Source organism: Chenopodium quinoa, unplaced genomic scaffold (genome assembly GCF_001683475.1).
Source record: "Chenopodium quinoa cultivar QQ74 unplaced genomic scaffold, ASM168347v1, whole genome shotgun sequence".
Taxonomy (NCBI): Eukaryota; Viridiplantae; Streptophyta; class Magnoliopsida; order Caryophyllales; family Amaranthaceae; genus Chenopodium; species Chenopodium quinoa.
In genome coordinates, this window is record NW_018744066.1 from 2,557,645 (window position 1) to 2,579,434 (window position 21,790).

Below are 21,790 nucleotides of genomic sequence, written 5' to 3' on the forward strand. Positions count from 1 at the left end.
ATATAGTTTGATGTTAGGATGGAAGTCTCACATTGGTAGGGTAAAAGAAGTAATTTAAGCTTATTCAATTCTATTTAACTTAGCTTAATGTTAGGAAGAAAATCTCATTTATTAGTAATTAATATATATATATATATATATATATATATATATATATAGAGAGAGAGAGAGAGAGAGAGAGAGAGAGAGAGAGAGAGAGGTTTAGCTTGGAATAAGTGTATGAGTTTAATGTTTGGAGCATAACAAATTTTAACGTTAGTCAAGGACTTTGACCTCATGCCCGATTAGGCTAAGTTAGCTTGGTTAGGCGCAAACATATATTTAGAAAATGAATGTTTGCTCGCCTGATAGGGCTAAGTTAGCCCGGTCAGTGCAAATGTAAACTTTGTTTCTAAAGTGTCGATGGTCTGATTATAGGGCGGGCTTAGATCGATAGGGCGCAAAATCAAGTTGAAAAATGTATGTTGTTTATTTATTTGACCAATCGGGCGGGCTTAGCCTAATCGGGCAAGTGTCAACGATTAATTCCTATGTATACTTAATTATATGATAATTGTGAGATTCGTCAATATTCATTAAAAGTAAGATTATCTTAATTAATTATATTTTTGAATTAGTGACTCTTGGCTTTAAAAAGTTAGTACAATATTTATGGGCTCTAATTATAACTTATTTTCTTCTTCCTTGTCTATTCTAATTGTTATTAAAGAGTTCTTAGGGAGTTTCAATTACATTGTTATAACTGAACTCGATGTTTAGAGAAATCCTTGAAGCATAATCGAAAATCCATAGCAATCATAGTGAGGGTTAAAATTGCTTTAAGGACAATGTAAACATATCCCTAATCGGGATGACAATTGGGTGGTGCGGGTGCCCCCACCCGCACTGGGTAAAATTTCAACATCCATACCTGTCTAAACGGTTGGAAACCTAGATCCACACCCAATCCACCACCCATGTGGATATCCACTATCCGCTTTTTACCCGCTAGCCTAACAACATTTGTTTAATAAATTTCCTATAAAACATGTCATTTTGCCATCTCTAAATTATTGCAAATACATATGAAGTAATTTAATTATACATTATACTAGGTAGTAGTTAATTTGTGATAAAACAAAAGGTAGTAATAAATTAACGGGTAATTGCGTGTAGGTGGGTATAGTAATTGGGCGGGTATGTGGGTAATTAGGCGAGTATGACATCAAATCCACCACCTACCCGCTACCCACGGTGAGTATGACTTTTGTACCCGGCCATACCCGCCTACTTACTAGCCAAAGTTGAACCCATATATATTCGTTCCGATTGGGGCAGATCGATGTGGTGCGGGACCCGCATTTATAAGGAAAAAAAAAACATTCATTACGTTAATAGTATAAGCATCCATAAGCTTCTCTCCTTCTCTAAAATCAAGCCTCCATTTTTTATTTTACCGGTGGAAAGCCTAAATATTTGTTTCTTGTTTTTATTTTCTATTTGATTTTATTAGGTTTATAATAAAACTTCCTCATTGCTTGTTTTAATTGGTGAAGAATGATATGATATGGATTGCAAAATTTATCAATTTTTTGATACTGTCAAATGATCAATTAGCTAGATAATAATAATTATCCTCAATACAACAAATAGTTAGATTGTCTCTTCAAAAAGGTTGTAGATTCTAGTGATGTAAGCGGAAGATGTTCGACGATGCAAAATCCACTCTATGATCGTTGTTTATACAAAAGAATTCTTTATTTGATTCAATATGTATTTGTCAATTAAATTTGAAAATCTTTTTTTTTGAAGGAAAACCATGGAAATAGCATAAATTAAACAAGTCAAACGACACTTACAGAAATCAAGTAAAGACTACAAAGAACAAATCTCACATCAGAAACATATTTTTCTCCTAATCTACTAACTTCTCCCATAAGAACAGACTATAAACCATTGATAACGTTCTTGCGTCTTCCGAAAATATAGCAATCTCACAAATTTGTGCAGCATCAAAGGAGAAAGAACAGTTCCGTCACCGAAGATTTGCTATCTTCGCCCCTGAAATAGAAAAAGAAAACAGAAAAACCCCATAGAAGGGGTATTAGAGTCGGTTTGGTTATATTTGTTAATATTGTATTTATGTTAAGTTTATTTATACCATGTTAAATTTCGAAACAATATGAAATGGGCCTGGGTAACCCGAACAAGGAGGAAGAGAATTTGGTATACAAACAAGGCTTAGGAGCTTCCATACTAAAACCAATTGACATTAGTAGGAGGTACTCTGATCTTCTACCTTATAAAGTGGAACATTTTCTCCTCTTTCTCCAATGTAGGACACTCACAAGTGGGCTATAATGGGTTTCAACACTTCCCATCACTTGTGATTGTCCTTAGAAATTAGAGCACACCAGAAGGTACAATATCCTCTTTGGGAATGAACATCCAATAGAGGTCCGTTAACCAGTGACTTGACAAATAACCAGTTATGAACGACCCAACAAACCTTGACTCTGATACCATGTTAAACTCAAGAGCGATTGGAGAAAATGGCATATTAAAGTATCGCATATTAAAGTACTTAGCCTTTGCATTGATATTAATCACAAATATATACTCAATACAATAAGAAACCTAACTTGGCTAAAAACTCCTAACAAGATAAATTTAAAATAAATACAATATTAACAAATATAACCAAACTGACTCTAATAAGGAGATAAACAACTCTCATAAAGATAGACTCACAAACTCTCATAAAGAGAGACTCTCTTATTGACCAATAAATTATGAAAAAACTACATAAATTATTGACTAAAGAGGGGATTTGGGGCTTACCATGAATTTTCCCATCCATGGCAGTCCCTAATAGATCTGATTTTTGGGGGTTTTTTTTGGATTTTCGTAGGGGTTGTCGATAGAGAGAGAAAAGCAGTTTTTTAAATTCGAAAATCTTTTATAAGGATTGTATAATTATTTATTAATTAATGGATTGATTTTACTACCTTGTATATATATATATAAAAAAAACATCAATAAATGGCAAATTAGGTACATTCTTATTACTACCTCCGTTACAGGTTATGTGCAACGATTAGACATTTTCCCTCTCTACTTTATGTCAAATCGTTGCACATAACTTGTAACGGAGGTAATATTTTTTTTATTTTTTATTTTTATTTTTTTGTCAAATTAGGTACATTATGAATTGACTTAGGAGAGTAATTTCAAAAATGATATCTATATACTGATGATGACGATTAATATTATATTTATCAATATATTTATGATACGACTAATATAATACGGAGTATAAAATTCTTGGAAAGCAGAATTCATGTGATTATTCATGCAGGCCGGATAGCTCATCTAAATAGAAATTTAATGATATGATATATTGATATGGACCGGAAAATATTTAAATAAATAAATTTAACTACAAATAAAAGTAACAGCAATGATTATGGGTCTTATACGTAAACTTGAGGGTTAAGTTGAGATTAGAGCTGAATTTACTCCTCCTATTGCCTTATAGTTTTGGGATATATCTTTCTTTAACCTTATAAAGTGGACTTTCTCTTAATTCGCGGGTGTGAGTGTGTGACCCAGTCTCGTATTTAACACATGTTGTACCTCATGTAGTCATGTATGTATCAATGTTTTATCCTAATAAAATAGTTATAAATTTTCGTCTATTTTATTGACAAAAAGTTTTCAAGGAGAAACAAGTTTTAAAACATTTAATTACGTTTTATCATCATGATTAGATTTTATTTAAAAACGATTATTTATTTTACATCAAAATTTCCTTCTATATGATGTGATACAACCTCGATAATTTCATGAACAATTATCATTGCTATGATTTAATATAGCTTACAATGATTATATTGCAATTAATTATAGCCAACCACGTGGTTGTAACACTAATAAATTTTGTTGATTAGATTTTTTTGTTTTATACTTTTTTATGTGTAAAAAAAATAAAAATTGTTGATTAGATCAATGTACACGTTTTGTTCCTTCCATTTATTTGGACCCCAAAATTAGAAAATTTGGGCCTTACCATAATAATTAGGACCATCTCAGTAACTTTGGTGGTAGATAATTTGGTAGTTGTTAATTTTATCACCTTCCCTTCCTCCTTCTATATAAGACATTGTGAACTCTTAATCATTTTAATTTATTCCAAGTGTTTTTGTATAATAATAGATACATAAAACTAAGAAATAAGAGTAATTATGGGTCTCAAACGTAAGCTTGAGGGAGAAGTAGAGATAAGAGAGAGTGCTGCAGATGTTCTCCATGACTTGTACAAGAATAGGCCTCACCATATTGCACATTCCGGCGGGTCTAATTTCATACAAAATTGTGACTTGCACAACGGTGTTGTTGCTAAGCCCGGCGCTATATTTTCTTGGACTTACACTCTAGGTAATTAAATACGTATTCTCAACTCTAAATATTATAAATTAAATTAAATTTCTTGTGTCTGTTTTATTTTCCTTGGTTATACTTAGCTTGTTACCTTTTTGTTTGAACAATTATGATATATAGTCCAGTATGCCCTATCACTACATTAATATTATTTTTCCATGTGTATATAAATATATATTTTGATTAATTAAGATGGGAAGCAAAGAACCGGCAAGACTGAAATTGAAGAAATCGATGAAGAGAAGAAGTTAGTAAGGTACGAGCTGATAGAAGGTGATCTCTTTGATGAATACAAGAGCATGAGCTTTATATGTCATGTTACACCCAAAGACCAAGGAAGTTGTACATTGAAGTGGATAATCGAGTATGAGAAGGTGCATCCTGGTATCCCCGAACCATCTTCTATGCTAGACGCGCTCCTTAGCGCAGCCAAAGACATGGATGATCATCACCATCCTAACAAGTAAACAATAATAATAATGCACTAGAGAACTGTTGCATTCGACCATTATATGCAACGTCTCCTTCGAAATGTTGCATTATTATTAATTCAAAGGGAAACAACTTCATTCAAATATGCGGTATATGGTCGCATGTTGTTTAAATGCATTAAATAAATAATACTAAATGTTTCGGGTGAAATCAATGGGACCTTGCCGAAGGTCCGATGAAGTGGTGAAGACTAGATTCGATCCAAGAAGTGTTGGGCCGAAGGTTTCCTGCACAGTAAACACACGTAAACTAGCCTCGGGGGTGTTGCCGAGGAAGGCCCCTCCGATGCTAAAGTCAGTACAGTGCGTAGAAAAAGAACACTATGCAAGAGAATTAATTGCTTGAGGCTTTGCTTGAATCAATGTACAAATGTAATATTGATGGCTTTTATACCTCTTCATGCATGGAGAAGTTGGGCCTTAGCCCAATTGGCTTGCCTTGAGGACTGATCTTTGACTTTAGCACAATTGGAGAGATGAACCTTGACCTTGGGCTTTTAATTGGATCATTTAATGTCTAAGCCCAATTGGACTAAATTGGACCCAAACAACTTGCCCCCCAGACCCGATTTGGAAGGATGACGGGTCGGGTTTGATTTAATCAGAAAAGGAGGGAAGTGAATGATTTAATTAATCCAAAAATTTGAATTTAAACCGTAATTAATGAGATAACCACAGTTAAGGCGGATAATTGCGGAAGTTGGACGGATAATGGGCAGTTTAATCGCAAGGTCGTGTGTTTAACGGTTACTTAGTGGGGTATTTAAGAGAAATTGAAACGCGGACTCCCCGTATTCCCACTTCTGGAGATATAATCAGAGGCGCGTCATCTCTCCTCACTTATTCACCAACACAAACCCAGAATTCTCGAGAGAACCCAAGAACCCGCATCAAAACTTCGCAAATTCCCCGAGCATTAAGCTTAGAAACTGAGACTTGCCACTACCAATTCGTAAATCGGCAACTTTCGCTTCAGATTAAGGTAAATTCCTTTGATTTTAGTTTATTTTTCTTCGAATTCGAACTCCTTCCCTTTTTGTTTCGACTTTTTTCTTCGAAATTATCAATGGCGAGAGGAGTTAGGGGTAGAGCCCGTGCTCCAAGAAGAGCAAGGCCAATTCCCGATCCTAGGAACAGGATTGGGACCTGGAATGGACAAAGAGCAGAGTCTGACCCTGCTGAAGGGATTAGGGCGACTCCAATTTCCTCGGCTCCTCCTCAGAGAACGGAGGGGCCGAGCGCTTCTGGGCGGGACGATGAAGTTCCCGCTGTCCTTTGGGATATCCTCCCCGGGTTTTCAGAGTGGGAGGATGCCGAAGTAGCTTCGGCCATGATAAAGAACCGCCCCTACTCATGGTGGGTGGAGAATTCCGAACAGTATCGGTTTGCCGAACAAATTGAGTTGCATTACGGCATCCTTGAAGCTGATGGGTATTGGTGTCGAATGCCCGTGGCATCCGATAGAATCCATCGTCCACCCCCGGGGTATGTGGGGGTGTACACAAGACAACTTCAGTATGGGCTGAGGTTCCCTTTGGACGTATTCGTCCGAGACTTGCTGATCAGTATAATCCTCGGGCTGAAGCATAGGAACTCGGGCAGTCGTCTTCAGAATCTTGCGGTTCATCATGCGCTCAACTTTAGACTTGCCGCTTTCTGAATTTTTTGCCTTGTTTGTTTTTTGCTTCAGCTTGCCTTGTCGTACAAAACAGTTTATTTTTTTGCTTCTGTACGTATTTCGGCAGCTGTTATTTTTAGCTTGTGGGCGGCTGCCGATACAGTTTATTTGAACTTGTAGCTCAATTTCTGAGCATAAATTATTAATTTGATGTTCTTTTCTTCAGCTGCTTTGTTTTTGAGTGCTTTACTGTTTCTTCAATTCTGCTGAACATAAACTTGCACTAGTAGTGCTTCTTGCCCCCCCAGAAATTGAAGTATGGCTTCAGCTGAATAAACAATTTCTTTATTTCTTAAAAATGGGTATTCGAAACACAGGGCCAACTGAAGGCAATGCTTCGGATAATGGCTTTCTGGGATAGGCAATATCCCAGAATTGTCCATGGACTCACGCCTTTGGAGAACAAATCTTACTGAAGCTTGACTTCAGCTGAAAGACTAGAGTTCTTTAAAAAATGGATATCCGAAACACAGGGCCAACTGAAGGCAATGTTTCGGATAATGGCTTTCTGGGATACAAGGCTCAGTTAAGGCAATATCCCAGAATTGTCCATGGACTCATGTCTTTGGAGAACAAGTCTTACTGAAGTTTGACTTCAGCTGAAAGACCAGTGTTCTTTAAAAAGACGAGTTTCGTCAGCAATCTGAAACCCAGTTACCCGAAGGCGAAGGTTTCAGACGAGGCTAAATAAAAAATTTCCAACAGTTGCTGTTATCCTTGATTTTCTGTCTATCATTGAAAAATGGATATCCGAAACACAGGGCCAACTGAAGGCAATGTTTCGGATAATGCCTTTCTGGGATACAAGGCTCAGTTAAGGCAATATCCCAGAATTGTCCATGGACTCATGTCTTTGGAGAACAAGTCTTACTAAAGTTTGACTTCAGCTGAAAGACCAGTGTTCTTTAAAAAGACGAGTTTTTTCAGCAATCTGAAACCCAGTTACCCGAAGGCGAAGGTTTCAGACGAGGCTGAATAAAAAACCCTTAAAGAGTAGATAGAACCAAGAAAACTTTGAAAGGATAAAAAGTTGCAAACATTTATATAAATGGTGTCTCCAAGGCCTTTCATTAGTTCAAAATGTACTTACAAAGATTGTCCTGCCCCGAAGGGTTTACACATGATATTTTTTCAGTACATCAGCGTTCCAGTGATTTTTCAACTCAGTTCCATCCAACTGCCAAAGTCGGTATGTCCCTGGCTGAAGCTCATCACAGATTTGATAAGGTCCTTCCCATGCCGCTGAGAGTTTCCCATGGATTCAGCCTTTCTGAACTGCAGCAGCATTTCGGAGGACAAGGTCTCCAATTTTAAGAGGCCTTGCATGGACCCTTCGGTTATAAAATTTGTTGATTCTCTGCTTATAAGCGGCCATTCTGTCTCGGGCTGAGTCTCTTACTTCGTCGAGGAAATCGAGAGATTCCCTCATCAGTCGCTCATTCTCAGCCGAGAAGTGGTGCACTCGTAGGCTCTCAGAGCCAATTTCCACTGGAAGAACGGCTTCGGCACCATACACCAATTCAAAAGGTGAATAGCCCGTTGCCTCTTTTTCAGTTGTCCGAAGGGACCAAAGGGTTCCTGGGAGCTCCTCCAGCCACTTGGACTTTTGATCTTCCACCCTCTTCTTGAGGGCATTTAGGATCTGTTTATTTGCAGCTTCGGCTTGTCCGTTACTTTGCGGGTGGCATACCGCTGAATATGCCAGTTTGATGCCGAACTGATCTGTATACCGCTTCAATGGTAAGTTATCAAATTGCCTCCCATGATCGAAGACAAATACTCTCGGGATGCCAAAACGAGTAATGATACTCTGCCAGATAAATTTTCTGACAGTTTGCTCTGTAATGTTCGAAGCTGCTTCGGCCTCGATCCATTTACTGAAGTAGTCAACACCAACTATCAGCCATTTTTTCTGGTACACAGCCTCTGGAAATGGTCCTAGTATATCCAGTCCCTATTGGGCAAACGGGAGTGGATTAAGGATCGGCTGAAGATCCTTGCTGGCTGGTGGATAACTGGAGCGTATTTTTGACATTTTTCGCATTTCCGGACCAGCTCCTTAGCATCTGCGATCATGGTGGGCCAGTAATATCCAGCCCTCAATGCCTTGTGGGCTAAGGTCCTTCCCCCAATGTGGTTCCCACAGATGCCGAGGTGAATCTCCCGTAGGATATAATCTGCATCTGTTGGTCCCACGCATTTCAGCAATGGGGCTGAGAAGGACTTTTTCAGAAGTTCCCCCCTGAAGACAATGAACCTTGAGCTGGTTCTCTTCATCTTGGAGGCCAAAGCTTTATCTTCGGGAGTTTCTCCCCGAAGCTTGAAAGCTAGGATGGGGTCCATCCAACTAGGCTCTGGGTCAGCGCAGCACACTTCAGGTGCTTCGTCGACACTTCTCTCTCGACGCATTTCTACATATACAGATCTGTTCAGCTCGGTAAGAGATGAACTGGCAAGTTTGGAGAGTGCATCGGCTTGAGTATTCTGACCCCTTGGGATCAGCTGAACCTCAAAAGTTTTCAGCTCTGCAATGACTGGCTTGGTCTTGGCAAGATAAGCTATCATGGAGGGCTCTTTGGCCTCGTAGCTGCCGCTAATCTGATTTGCAACTAGCTGAGAGTCTGTTTTCAGGCAGACATGATCGGCTTCCAGGGAGATGCACAATTCTAGGCCGGCGATTGCTGCCTCATATTCGGCTTCGTTGTTCGAGGCCTTAAAAGAAAATTTTAGTGCATACTCAAAGGATTTGCCTTCGGGAGAAGTTATCACTACTCCTGCCCCCGAACCGTTTTCGGTGGAAGATCCATCCGTAAACACGGTCCTGACTTTCTTTTCATAGTCTAGCGCTTCTTGGTATGAGCATTCGGCCAAGAAATCCGCTAGAGCTTGAGCCTTAATGGCAGCCCTCGGACGGTAGCTGATGCTGAATTCGGTGAGCTCAAAAGCCCACTTGGCTAGCCTACCAGATTTTTCAACCTTGCCGAGAAATTTTTCCAACGGCTGATCAGTTAAGACCACTATCTGATGGCAATCAAAATAGGGCCTCAGCTTCCGAGCAGCTACTACTACCGCGAAAGCGACTTTCTCGAGTAGAGGGTAGCGAGTCTCGGCATCCGTCAGTGTATGACTGACAAAGTAGATCGGTTGCTGACTTTTACTTTCTTCCTTCAGCAGTACTGCACTGATGGTGGCTGGGCTAACGGCCACATACAGGTACAAAGTTTCTCCTTCTGCTGGGCTAGCCAGCGTTGGGAGTTGAGCCAGATGCTCCCGAAGCTGCTTAAAGGCGTCTTTTTGCTCTTCCTCCCAAATGAGCTCTTTTGTTTTCGGGAGTTTCAGGGCTTTGAAGAAAGGTAACCCCTTATCCGAAGCTCTGGAAATGAACCTCGAGACGGCTGCCATTCTTGCGGTGAGCCGCTGAACATCCCGCTTTGTTTTCGGCTCAGGAAGGTCGAGCGCTGCTTTGACTTTGGAGGGATTGGCATCAATCCCCCTTTTGCTGACTATGAACCCAAGGAATTTCCCTGACTTCACGCCGAAGACACACTTCTTCGGATTCAGCTTCATTTGATGCTTTCTTAAGGTGGCGAAAGTTTCAGCCAGGTCCTTAACATGGTCCTCAGGTCTTTTGCTTTTGACGATCGAATCGTCGACATAGACTTCCATGTTTTGGCCCTTTTGATCGGCAAAAACTTGATCCACCAGCCTTTGATAGGTTGCCTCTGCATTTTTCAATCCGAAGGGCATCATTTTGTAATTGTACACCCCAGCGTTCGTGACGAATGTTGTCTTTGCTCGATCGTCGGGGTGCATGAAGATCTGATGATACCCCGAGAATGCGTCCATGAAACTAAGCAAGACATGGCCACTTGTCGAATCGACTAGCTGATCGATCCTCGGCAAGGGATAGAAATCCTTCGGACAAGCCTTATTTAGGTCCGTGAAGTCAACGCACATCCTCCAGGTACCATTGGCCTTCTGAACCATCACCACATTTGCCAGCCATTCTGGATATTGGCAAGGTTCGATGAAGCCTGCCTCCAGCAATTTTTTGACCTCGGCTGCGATGTCTCGGTTCTTATTAGCGGAGTAATTCCGCTTCTTTTGCTTAATTGGTCGACACGTTGGGTCAACATTAAGCTTATGGGAGATGAGGTCTGGACTTATCCCGGGCATATCAGTTGCCGAGAAAGCAAACACATCTCTGTTGTCCCGAAGGAGCTGAATAAGTTCACAACGGGTGTTCGGATCAAGGTCCATCCCGATTGTTACACATTTCTCAACGTCTCCTTCGGCCAACTCAACTGTTTCTGTCTGTTGGTCCATGTCCATTGCTGATGGACTGGACTCTTCATAATCTGGCCTGCTGCCTATGTCAGCAGGTGTCCCAGTCTTTTTGTTCTTCGGTTGGCTCTCTGAGTCCTGCTGCTCAGCTGAAGAGCTAGCCTTTTCCCTTTCGGGCCCTTTACCTCTGGGTTCAGATCCTTGGGCCGAAGCACTTAGGCCTTTCGGCTTTTTTGTGCTTGGCTCTCTTTCTTTTTCTTTCTTCTCCTCGTCCTTGTCGTCATCTGGGCGACTACTGGATGGCTTGAGGTAGTTGCACCTTCGGGCGTCCTTTTGGTTGCCCTGTATCCTTTCGGGGAAGCCGGCTTCTGAGACGTAAATCATCAGCTGATGATAAGTTGAGACGACCCCTTGGATCTCATGAATTATGGGTCTCCCCAAAATCACGTTGTACACTGAAGGAGCGTCAATTACCAAAAATTCAATCATGACGTTCCTGGCTGCCTCATCGCAGCCAATGGTGATAGGAAGTGTCACCTTCCCATCTGGATAAGTTGAAGCCCCGTTGAACCCGGATACCGGGTAGGGTACCGGCGTAAGGTGCTTGGGCTTCAGCTTGATTTGATTGTAGGCCTTTCGGAACAGAATGTTTGCTCCGCTGCCACCGTCTACAAGGACCTTACTGACGTCGTGGTTGGCCACCGTGGCGATGATCACCAACGGATCCTCGTGAGGGAACGTTATCCCCCGGCAGTCGGCGGCTGTGAACGTCATGTTCGGCACCGGCGATTGGGGAGACTGAATGTCAGCGTTGTTCACCTGGTGAGTCAAAGCCCTAAGGTGTCGCTTGTGCTCCCTCCGAGAGCATATTCCTCCCGAGATAACATTGATCGGAGAGAATTTCCCCTCCGGTTTTTTACTGATCTTCCGGGGGAAGTCGAGGTCTTGTCGAGAGTCCTTTGCTGACTTCTCGGACTCTTTTTTCTCGCGGTGATCCGCGATGTATTTTTTCAAGTATCCCTTCCGGACCATGTCCTCTATCTGGTCCTTCAGTTGGATACACTCCTCAGTGTTGTGTCCCGGAGACTCGTGGAACTCGCACCACTGATTTTTATTTTTTCGCTGATACCACTCTGGGAGTGGTCTCGGCTTTCGGTAACTCTGCTCCTCCTTCGTCATGCTGTAAATTTTGGCGCGTGGAAGAGAGAGCGGAGTGTAGGACTCGTATCTGCCTGTGTATGAGGCAGATTTTTCCTTCTTTGGGTCGCTGGCCGAAGATTGCTCCGAGGCCTTTGACTTTCCCTTTGCCTTATGGCCTTGGCCTTCAGACAAGGGTATTTGTCTTTGTTTCCCTCCCCCGAATTGAGGTTGGGTTTTCGCTTTGTTCCATTCTTCGGCTCGGATGAACTTATCCGAGGCATTCAGAGCTTCCTCCAAGGTCTGCGGGGTATGCATGACCATGAAGTCTAGGAACATCCTGGGCTGAAGGCCATTCTGCATTGCAAAAACGGCTAGCCCCTGGTCCAGCTGAAAGGCGCTGGATGACTCGTTACTAAAACGGGTCAGATAGTCTCGGAGGCTTTCGGTTTCCCCCTGTTGCAGACTCATGAGTTCTGCAGTAGTCTTCTCTCGGCGGTTTGCCGTGGAAAACTTGCTCCTAAACTTGGAGGACAGATCATCCCACCCTGTTACGGAGCCTTGCTTTACTCCCTTGGAGATCCACGCTTGCGCGACCCCCTTGAGAGTGGTTGGGAAATATTTGCACCAAGTCGCTTCGGATCTGGGGCAAAGATGCATATGAGTCTCATACGAGGCCACGTGATCCTTCGGATCCGAGGTCCCGTCATATGTGATGTGCGGCGGTATTTTAACCGTGGGCACGTGCTCTTCCAGTATCCATTGCTCGAATGGCGAACTGGCGGGTAGCATAACGGCCTTGCCCTTGTTCCTGGCCGAAGGGACCGCGCTCCGCCCTCTTAGAGAGGTAGGAGTGGTTTTCGTCCCTGGCTGGGAAGTCTGGGCCTCGGCCGCAGGGAACGAGAGGCGACTGTGCATGCTCGGTTCCTTGTCGCCGAGTCGGTCGAGGACGCTTCGGCGAACAGTCTCAGGTCCTTCTCGGTGAGTAGATTCTGGCCGAGAAGCTGAGCTGCTGCTCTTATGCGTTTCTGGTCGGGAGGATGAGGATCCTTTTAAAAATTGAGGGTTCTTTTTCCTCTCTTTTTCATTTTTCCAGGTATCCTCTTCCCACTCTTCCAGTTCCCGGAAGGAAGGAAGCTTCCCACCATCATGGTCTAGCTTCCTCCGCTGATGCCGGGTATGCGGAGGAGTTCGATCACGAGGTGGTGGCATATTTTGTGCCCTCATCGCCTCCATGAGCACTGCCAGCGCTCTTGCCACCTCCTCCGAGCTGGGCCCCGTCAAAGGGGTCCTCGGCCGAGTATGGGTATGAGGGCGCACAGTCGATGGTTGGCTTTGGGGCACTGAATGTGTCCTATGATCGGACTCACCCCTGCTAGACCGAGAGTGACTCGGCCTATGATGAGAGTTATGAATTACGGGAGAAAGGGAATCCTCCCTGTATGATCCTCCCCCCAAGCTGGCACCCTTGGGAGAGTTCCGGTCCGGCGAGGGTGATGGTGTAGGGGTTTTAGGCTTTTCGCCCGCTCCTTGACAGAGGCCTTTGCTCTTGCGGTTCTTAGCCATTGCTACTAAGATAATTGCAAGATGATCTTGGTTAGAAATTTGGCTTAAATATTTTTGAAAGTCTTCCCCACAGACGGCGCCAAATTGTTTCGGGTGAAAACAATGGGACCTTGCCGAAGGTCCGATGAAGTGGTGAAGACTAGATTCGATCCAAGAAATGTTAGGCCGAAGGTTTCCTGCACAGTAAACACACGTAAACTAGCCTCGGGGGTGTTGCCGAGGAAGGCCCCTCCGATGCTAAAGTCAGTACAGTGCGTAGAAAGAGAACACTATGCAAGAGAATTAATTGCTTGAGGCTTTGCTTGAATCAATGTACAAATGTAATATTGATGGCTTTTATACCTCTTCATACATGGAGAAGTTGGGCCTTAGCCCAATTGGCTTGCCTTGAGGACTGATCTTTGACTTTAGCACAATTGGAGAGATGAACCTTGACCTTGGGCTTTTAATTGGATCATTTAATGCCTAAGCCCAATTGGACTAAATTGGACCCAAACACCTTTACAGCTTTACATTTAAAATATTTCCTCCTTTTTTTAGTTGACACCGTTTAACTCTTACACTATTCACACGACACACTTCGACTTGCTTTTGTGGTTTATAGATATGATAAAACATATTCATGTGGGGTCTTGTTTGAATCGTTTCAATGTATATTTTATTAATATCCGCTTTTTATAATTTTATAATGTTGATAATTAGAGGTATTAATTGTTAAAAACATATGCTGACAAACGTGATAATAAAAAGGTATCAACTAAAAAAAAGAGGAAGTAGTAGAGAATTTGCATATATGATACGAAGTATATAATAAATACAGACAATATATACGTAGTATATGAGTACGGGCGGATTAGGATCTGGAGGTCCAAATCTAGCAGACCTTCCATTGGGTGTGGACTTGGACTTCACCTAATGGACCTGAATTCAAATTTAGAGTCCAATTAATTTTTGGATTGGACTTGGATACTTAGGGTCCGATCCATTGTCATGCCTCCACCAAATTGTTAGTTATGAAATTACTCCCTTTGTCCTCATTGTTCTGCAATTCTGCCCCTATACATGGTACTTTGAAAACTTTGACATAAATTTCTGTTAATTTATATAGATTATATATAGGGGTGGGACATCGGTCTGGCAATTCGGTTTGACCTCAGTTTGAAACGGTTTCGGTTTGAAACGGTTCTGGTTAAAACAGTTTCATTTAGACGGCGGGTCGGTTCAGTTCGGTTTTGATTAGTCACAGGTCGGTTCGGTTTCGGTTTATTTTTGTACGATTTAAATTCGGTTCGGGTCATAAACGGTTCGGTTTATAAACAGTTCGGGTCATAATCAGATCGGTTAGAAACGGGTCGCTTCAGGGGCGGATTTACTCGGGTCAATGCCGGTACGGTTTTTAAACGGTTTGGTTAATAATCGGGTTGGTTTGAAACAGGTCGGTTCAGGGGCGGGTTTACCCGGGTCAATGCCCGTTCGGTTTATAAACGGTTCGGGTCATGATCTGACCGATTTGAAACGGATCGGTTCAGAGGCGGTTTTACCGGGTCAACGACGGTCCGGGTTCATATCGGTTCGGGTCACGAACGGATTATTTTGAAATGGGTCGGTTCAGGGGCGGGTTTACCCGGGTTGATGCTAGTTCGATTCATATCGGTTCGGTTTATACTCGGTTTGGTGCTAAAATCGTTCGGGTTAGTTTGGTAATCGGTTAAATTGGATCGGGTTGAAATCGAGTTCTAAAAAGTGGTTTTGACCAGTTAGCGCGTTTTGTTTTATATCAAGTTGGGACTAGTATTTCCATTTCATTAGCGGGTCGGCATAGCTTGGTGAAAAAAATAATGGATCGAGTAGAAATTGGGTTTTAAGAGATTTTTGACCGGTTAGCTATTTTCGTTTTATATAAAGTTGGGACTTCGTCACTTTATTTTCAGACATCGGATTATATACAATTACACAAATCTTCATTTATTCAATTATTCTATATCATGTTAATATGTTATGTTTCAAGTTTGGTTATACTCTTGTTGTTGTTTATTCGATATTATCATATTAGTCTATTACAAATTTATAATGTATTAATGTATTACTGCTTCATTATTAAATATATATTATTAGGTTATCAGCTTCTTGTTGGATTGTTTTAGATATCGTGTCATGACCATGTTTTGATGAGTTGCTACTTTGAATACGATAAATCGATTCAGATATCAGATTATATAGAATTACAGAAATTCTCATTCATTCTATATCATGTTAATGTGTTATGTTTCAAATTTGGTTATAATCTTGTTGTTGTTTATTAAATATTAGTCTATTACAAATTTATAAGGTATTAATGTATTATTGTTTCATTATCAAATATTATCAGGCTATCAGCTTCTTGTTTTAATTGTTTTAAAGATTGCGTCATAACCATGATTTGATGAATTGGTACTTTGAATACGATAAATCGATAATTGATATTATAATAAACTAATAATTTAATGTTACGGAACTATATTTGGATGTTTAATTAAAATCACGATTATTCAATTTCCCATTAGTCTAATAAAGTAATAATTGACAATTGTTTGTAACTATTCCATAATTTTGGTGTTAAAGTTATATTGCTGAATTACTTTGTTGTCTTACCCTCTCTAATCACCTTTTAAGATTACGTGCCTACAAGGCTGCAACATATATATGTTGCAACTTGCAAGTTAAAGAAAACGGGTGGGGAAGTAGAAGTATTCAATTAGATCGATCATCAACTGTTTTAAGTTTTAATAATCAGATACATTTATCGATTATCTATACATACCAATGATAGTATGATACCAATCGTACCATACATTATTATTTATTACATATACTGATATACATATAACTAATATACATTAAATATGTCATATTGAATCAATTCCAATTTCCAAACATTTGTGTTTCTTACAATTTATAAGTTACATAAAGTTAAGAGTACAGTAGTGTTTTTATTAGTACGTAGCTATGAATAAAAAAAACATACTATCCAAATCCATTATCCCATGATCCGTGTCACCGTCTTATATTAAATATCAGTCATTGATTTGCATGTCATCTAACGGCCTATCATCGCACACATTCCAATTCGCGATCCGTGTGTTTTCTTTTCCACCAATCAGATCACTCTTACCATCGTCTCTTTAGTACTCTTTTTGATTTCTCTCTCGTTTTCTTAATCCTCTTCTGTAATATTATCAATTTTTTGAAGCCATGGCTGCTAATATGCTCACTGCTCTCTCGTTTTCTCTCTCATCTCCTCTTCCTTCTTCCTTTCTTCTTCTTCCTTCTTCTCCCTTCTTCCGTCTATGTTCTCCTTTCTTCCATCTCGTTTCTCCGTCTCCGTCCACCGGCACCACGCACGACGGTTTTTATGGTCAAATTCGACCACGAAACTCTAGATCTAGTTGTTTCATGATCGAATTTGGCCTTTTAAAACCAAATTCGAGGCCAAATTCAGGATTAATATATAAGGTGTTTTCGTTCTTCCTTTTTTTATTTTCTGTTTTTCTTTTTAATTTTTTTTCAAGTTATGGGCAACGGAGGGGGCCGAGTTAGGGTTGGTGCGGCGGCGGTTAGACTGGGTTCCGGTGGGTGGGGAGGGAGGATTTTTCGAGGGAGGGAGGGAGTTTTATGGTGGGTGAGCAATTAGAGTGAGTTGGGGGGTTTCGAGGATGTTGGGTTTCGTGGGGGTGGGTGGGGTGGGGTTACGGTGGGTTTGGGTTTTTTTTCGATTTTTTTGTATGGGGTGGGGTGGGGTGGGATGTGTTACGGTGACGGTGGTGGGTGTGGTTGGGGTTGGGTCTGTTTTTTTTTTTTACAGTGACGGTGGTGGGTGGGGTGGGGTGGGGTTTGTTAAGGGGGTGGGGTGGGGTACGTTACGGTGATGGTGGTAGGTGGGGTGGGGTATGGGTCTGGGTTTTTTTATTTACGGTGGGTGGTGGGGTGGGGTGGGGTGGGCTACGGTAATTATGGTGGGTGCGGGGGTGGTGTTAGGGTGGGTCTGGGTTGACGTTGGTGGGGTGGGGGTGGGTTACGGTAACGGTGGTGGGGTAGGGGTGGGTTACGGTAACGGTGGTGGGTGGGGGGTAGTGTTAGGGTGGGTCTGGGGTGACGGCGGGGGTGGTGTTAGGTGGGTTACGGTGGTGGGTGGGTGGAGGGTGGTTGGATTGGGTGGGTGGCCAAATTTTTTCATTTTTTATTTAATTTATAACTCCTAATTTAGTTATACAAGAATATAATTTTAATTTTATAATAGCAAAAAAATTTACAAATTTAAATCAATAATTATATGTAAAAAAAATTGTACTGTTAAATTACATTAAACATCAAATATATTTCGTGGAATTTTAACAAATTGTTAAAGGCTGTAAATAGTTCAATTTGAATGGAACGGGTTGTAAACGTTTCGGTTTAAATAGTTTGTAATCGGATCGGTTTAAACGGGTTGCGGTTTGAAAATAGTTCGGTTTAAACGGTTTAATGGGTCATAACTGTTCGATTTAAACGGTTAGCGGGTTGTAAATGGTTCGATTTAAACGGTTTTTTCCTACGGTTTAAACGGCTTCGGTTTATAAACGGTTCGGTTTAAACAGTTAGCGGGTTAACATTAATCAGTTCAAACGGTTTCGGTTTATAAACGGTTTGGTTTGTTATTGGTTTACGGTTCGTAACGGGTTAACATTAATTGGTTCTGTTCGGTTTCGGTTAGACATTATATGGTTCAGTTCGATTTTCGGTTTAAAATTAGCGGGTTATAAACGGTTCGGTCCATGATGGTTCGGTTCGGTAACGGACGGTTTCACGGTTCGGTTTGAAAAATCCCACCTTATATATATATATATATATATTATATTATTTTTTTTTTTTTTTTTTATATATATATATATATATATATTCATATGGGGTCTTATTTCATTTGTCATACTGTATATTTTATTAATAATAATTTTTTATAACCTTAGTGCGTATGAAAATAGAAATGTATATTACATGTGCTTAAGACGTGTACGTATTGAAGGTCATAAAAAACTAAATAGAATAAATTAGAAATGAAAGGAGTATTAAGAGCAATTAATAATACATTTATTATTATTTCGAAATTTTTTTTCAGTGGATGAATATTCAACTTTTAATTTATTAGTCGGCAAAACTATTAATGGTCTTTTTTTTTTTTGGTGAACATTAATGGTCATCTTTTAAACATACGGACTTGCTTGATTTTATGATTTTGATTACTAAAATCTCCCTATTAGTTGGTTCGTGGAGGCGGATGCACGATCCACATGATGCATCCGCTCCAAAATACAAAAAGGCGGAATGAACATTCAGATATATACTAATGAACATAGTCATATAAAAGAACATAGTAGTCATTTATAATGTACATGTATATATACATAAAAGAACATAGTATTCATTTGTAATGTACATTAGTTTTTTATGCAACAATTTTGTATATATATTTTTTTATAAGAAATTTTGTACTTTATAATGAAATAGATAAATAGTACTATAATTAAATTTTTTTACCACACATTAATTACAAATCATTTCAATTTTTTTTTACCAAAAGTTCACTTTCTCTCTCCAAACAAAACTTCAAAGGCGGAATGAACATTCAGATATATACTAATGAACATAGTCATATAAAAGAACATAGTAGTCATTTATAATGTACATGGACATATACATAAAAGAACATAGTGTTCATTTGTAATGTACATTAGTTTTTTATGCAACAATTTTGTATATATATTTTTTAAATAAGAAATTTTGTACTGTATAATGAAATAGATAAATAGTACTATAATTAATTTTTTTTACCACACATTAATTACAAATCATTTCAAATTTTTTTTTAACCAAAAGTTCACTCTCTCTCTCCAAACAAAACTTCAAACCCATTTAAATTCCTCAAACCACAAACAAAATTTCAAAAAATTCGAAATTTTGAGCCCAAGATTGTTGAAGATGACAAATAAAAACGAAAGGTAAGACCAAATTCGACATTTATACTTGTTTATTTGACATTTATACTTGTTTATTTGATATTCATACTTGTTTATTTTGAGTTTGAGTGTTTGTTTTTATAAATTTGATTGAAAATTGTAATATTTGATTTTATTGAAAATTAATTGCGATTTTGATATAATTTTGTTGTTGCAATGAGAAATAAATAAAATTCTTGAAGAAGATCAACCGATTAATATATTTTGGAAGAAGAAAGCAAGCAAATAGACAAATTTAGAAAAAGTTGTAGATCCAAATAATACAATGTACATTAAAATACAGTAAAATGTTCTTTTTTCATATACTTATATGATGTAAATAATACAATGTACATAAAACATGTAACCAACATTATAACATATATGTTCATTAGAATATAATACAATGTACATTATAATACAGTAAAATGTACATTTTCATATACATACATGATCATTTATGCCAAATGTACATTTACTATATGAATAATGTTCTTTACTAATATTACAAATGTTCTTTAGATTTACAAAAAAACATATAAAACTGGATGTTCTTTATAAAATAGCTATATGTTCTTTACAAAACAACTATATGTTCTTTACTGAATAGCTAAATGTTCATTCCGCCTTTTTTTAAAGAACATTGGATGCACCAAGCATGGTGCATCCGCCTCCACAGAAAAAATTTCACACAACCCGATTGATTTAAAAAAATAGGAAAAAAAATAAATAAATACAGATGTGAATCTGTGTCTATGATGTGTTGATTTTTTTTTTAGTGTTCTATTCGGTTCACCCTTTGGGCTAATCCGGATTCAGGGATCAGTTCTGGGTGGTTAGGTTCCAGTCCCCTCTTAATTGTTGTTGCGGGGAATCGAACACGGGTCCTCCTTACCAAGTGTAATCCCAATCACCACTACACTAACAACCAATTAGTTGTGATGTGTTGATTTGTGTATACGTATTGACAAAATATGGTAGCTACAGGACCATGCACGTGCTTTTATATTTTTAGATCCTAGGGGCTAGGGCTTAGGCTTTCATTCCCTAATGAATATTTTTTGGGGACTCAAGTAATACACAGTAGTTGTAGCCACTACCTTCAAATATTATTTCCAAATTGATACTCTACTTTAATTTGAAATTTATAACAAAATCACGAGCATTCAATATAATAAATGTTATTTATTTCATATTGTTTATTTATTTAAACTCTTAGCTATTTATATATAGCCCTTAGAGTTAGAACTCATTATTTTAAATACATTTATTATAGCCTTCATAATAAAAGAGGATAATACTAAGGAAAATTGGCAAATTACAATCATTTAAAACTTTTTTTTTTTTTTTTTTTTTTTTTGTAAATTACAACCATTATAATTTAAAAAAAGAATTGCAAATTACAGCCCAAAAGTTGCTATAATTTGTAAATTGCAATCCAATTCAATTTTTTGTCGGTTTTCGTGTCGAAAAATGTTGGGTTTAGGTTTTAGCGGCCATTTTAGTTCGTAAGGGCCCCAATTGAGCTCGAAATTGGCAAAAATTAACATAAGTACCTCGTTTTTACAAGAAAAATATAGTTTCCACCAATCGATAACATTTTTATTACGCAAAACGATCCACTTACGTTATTTTTTTTTTTTTTTGCCAATTTTGAGCTCAATTTGGTTCCTGAAAAACTAAAATGACCCCTTAAACCTTAAAAGAACATTATGAAACACACAAACCGATCAATTTACAATTTATAACAACTTTTGGGTTGCAATTTGCAATTTTTTTTTAAATTAAAATGGCTGCAATTTGCAAAATACTAATTTTAAATAGCTGCAATTTGAAGATTTTCCTAATAGTAATGCAATTTACATATGCTATTTGATAAAATGAAAATATCTATTATTTATTTTTTTAAAAAAATCTATTATAATTGTTTGGGATTTTCTATTAATTTCATCATATATTATGATAAGCAATTTTTATAATTTTTTCAATACAAAATAAAAGATATATAGTGATAAAAAAAATACAGAAAGTGATAGCATTTGTCAAAACTTAATCACAAATAAGTAAAACTAAAATAACTAAACCTCGGGACAAACGATAACGTGTTTGGGATAAAAAAAACACAATAAACGATAATGTTTTGGATATTTTTATATAAAAAAAAAAAAAAAAAATTGGAAGTGCATTGTTTTGCATACTAAAAAATA

The 21,790-nt window shown here is 38.9% G+C and overlaps 1 protein-coding gene across 2 annotated transcripts in view; it reads left to right on the forward strand.

Moving 5' to 3' along the window:
• The first annotated feature begins 4,178 nt into the window (after window positions 1–4,178).
• LOC110691015 (MLP-like protein 34) overlaps window positions 4,179–21,790 on the forward strand; it is a 29,441-nt gene continuing 11,829 nt past the window's right edge. The window contains exons 1-2 of one of the 2 annotated variants that reach the window (XM_021867954.1): window positions 4,179–4,416; window positions 4,612–5,050. In XM_021867954.1, the coding sequence (XP_021723646.1) occupies window positions 4,224–4,416; window positions 4,612–4,886 (468 nt within the window). In that variant the 5' untranslated portion in view covers window positions 4,179–4,223 and the 3' untranslated portion in view covers window positions 4,887–5,050. Of the gene's footprint in view, window positions 4,417–4,611; window positions 5,051–21,790 lie in introns of those variants that run through there. The other variant, XM_021867953.1, reaches the window with a different exon arrangement.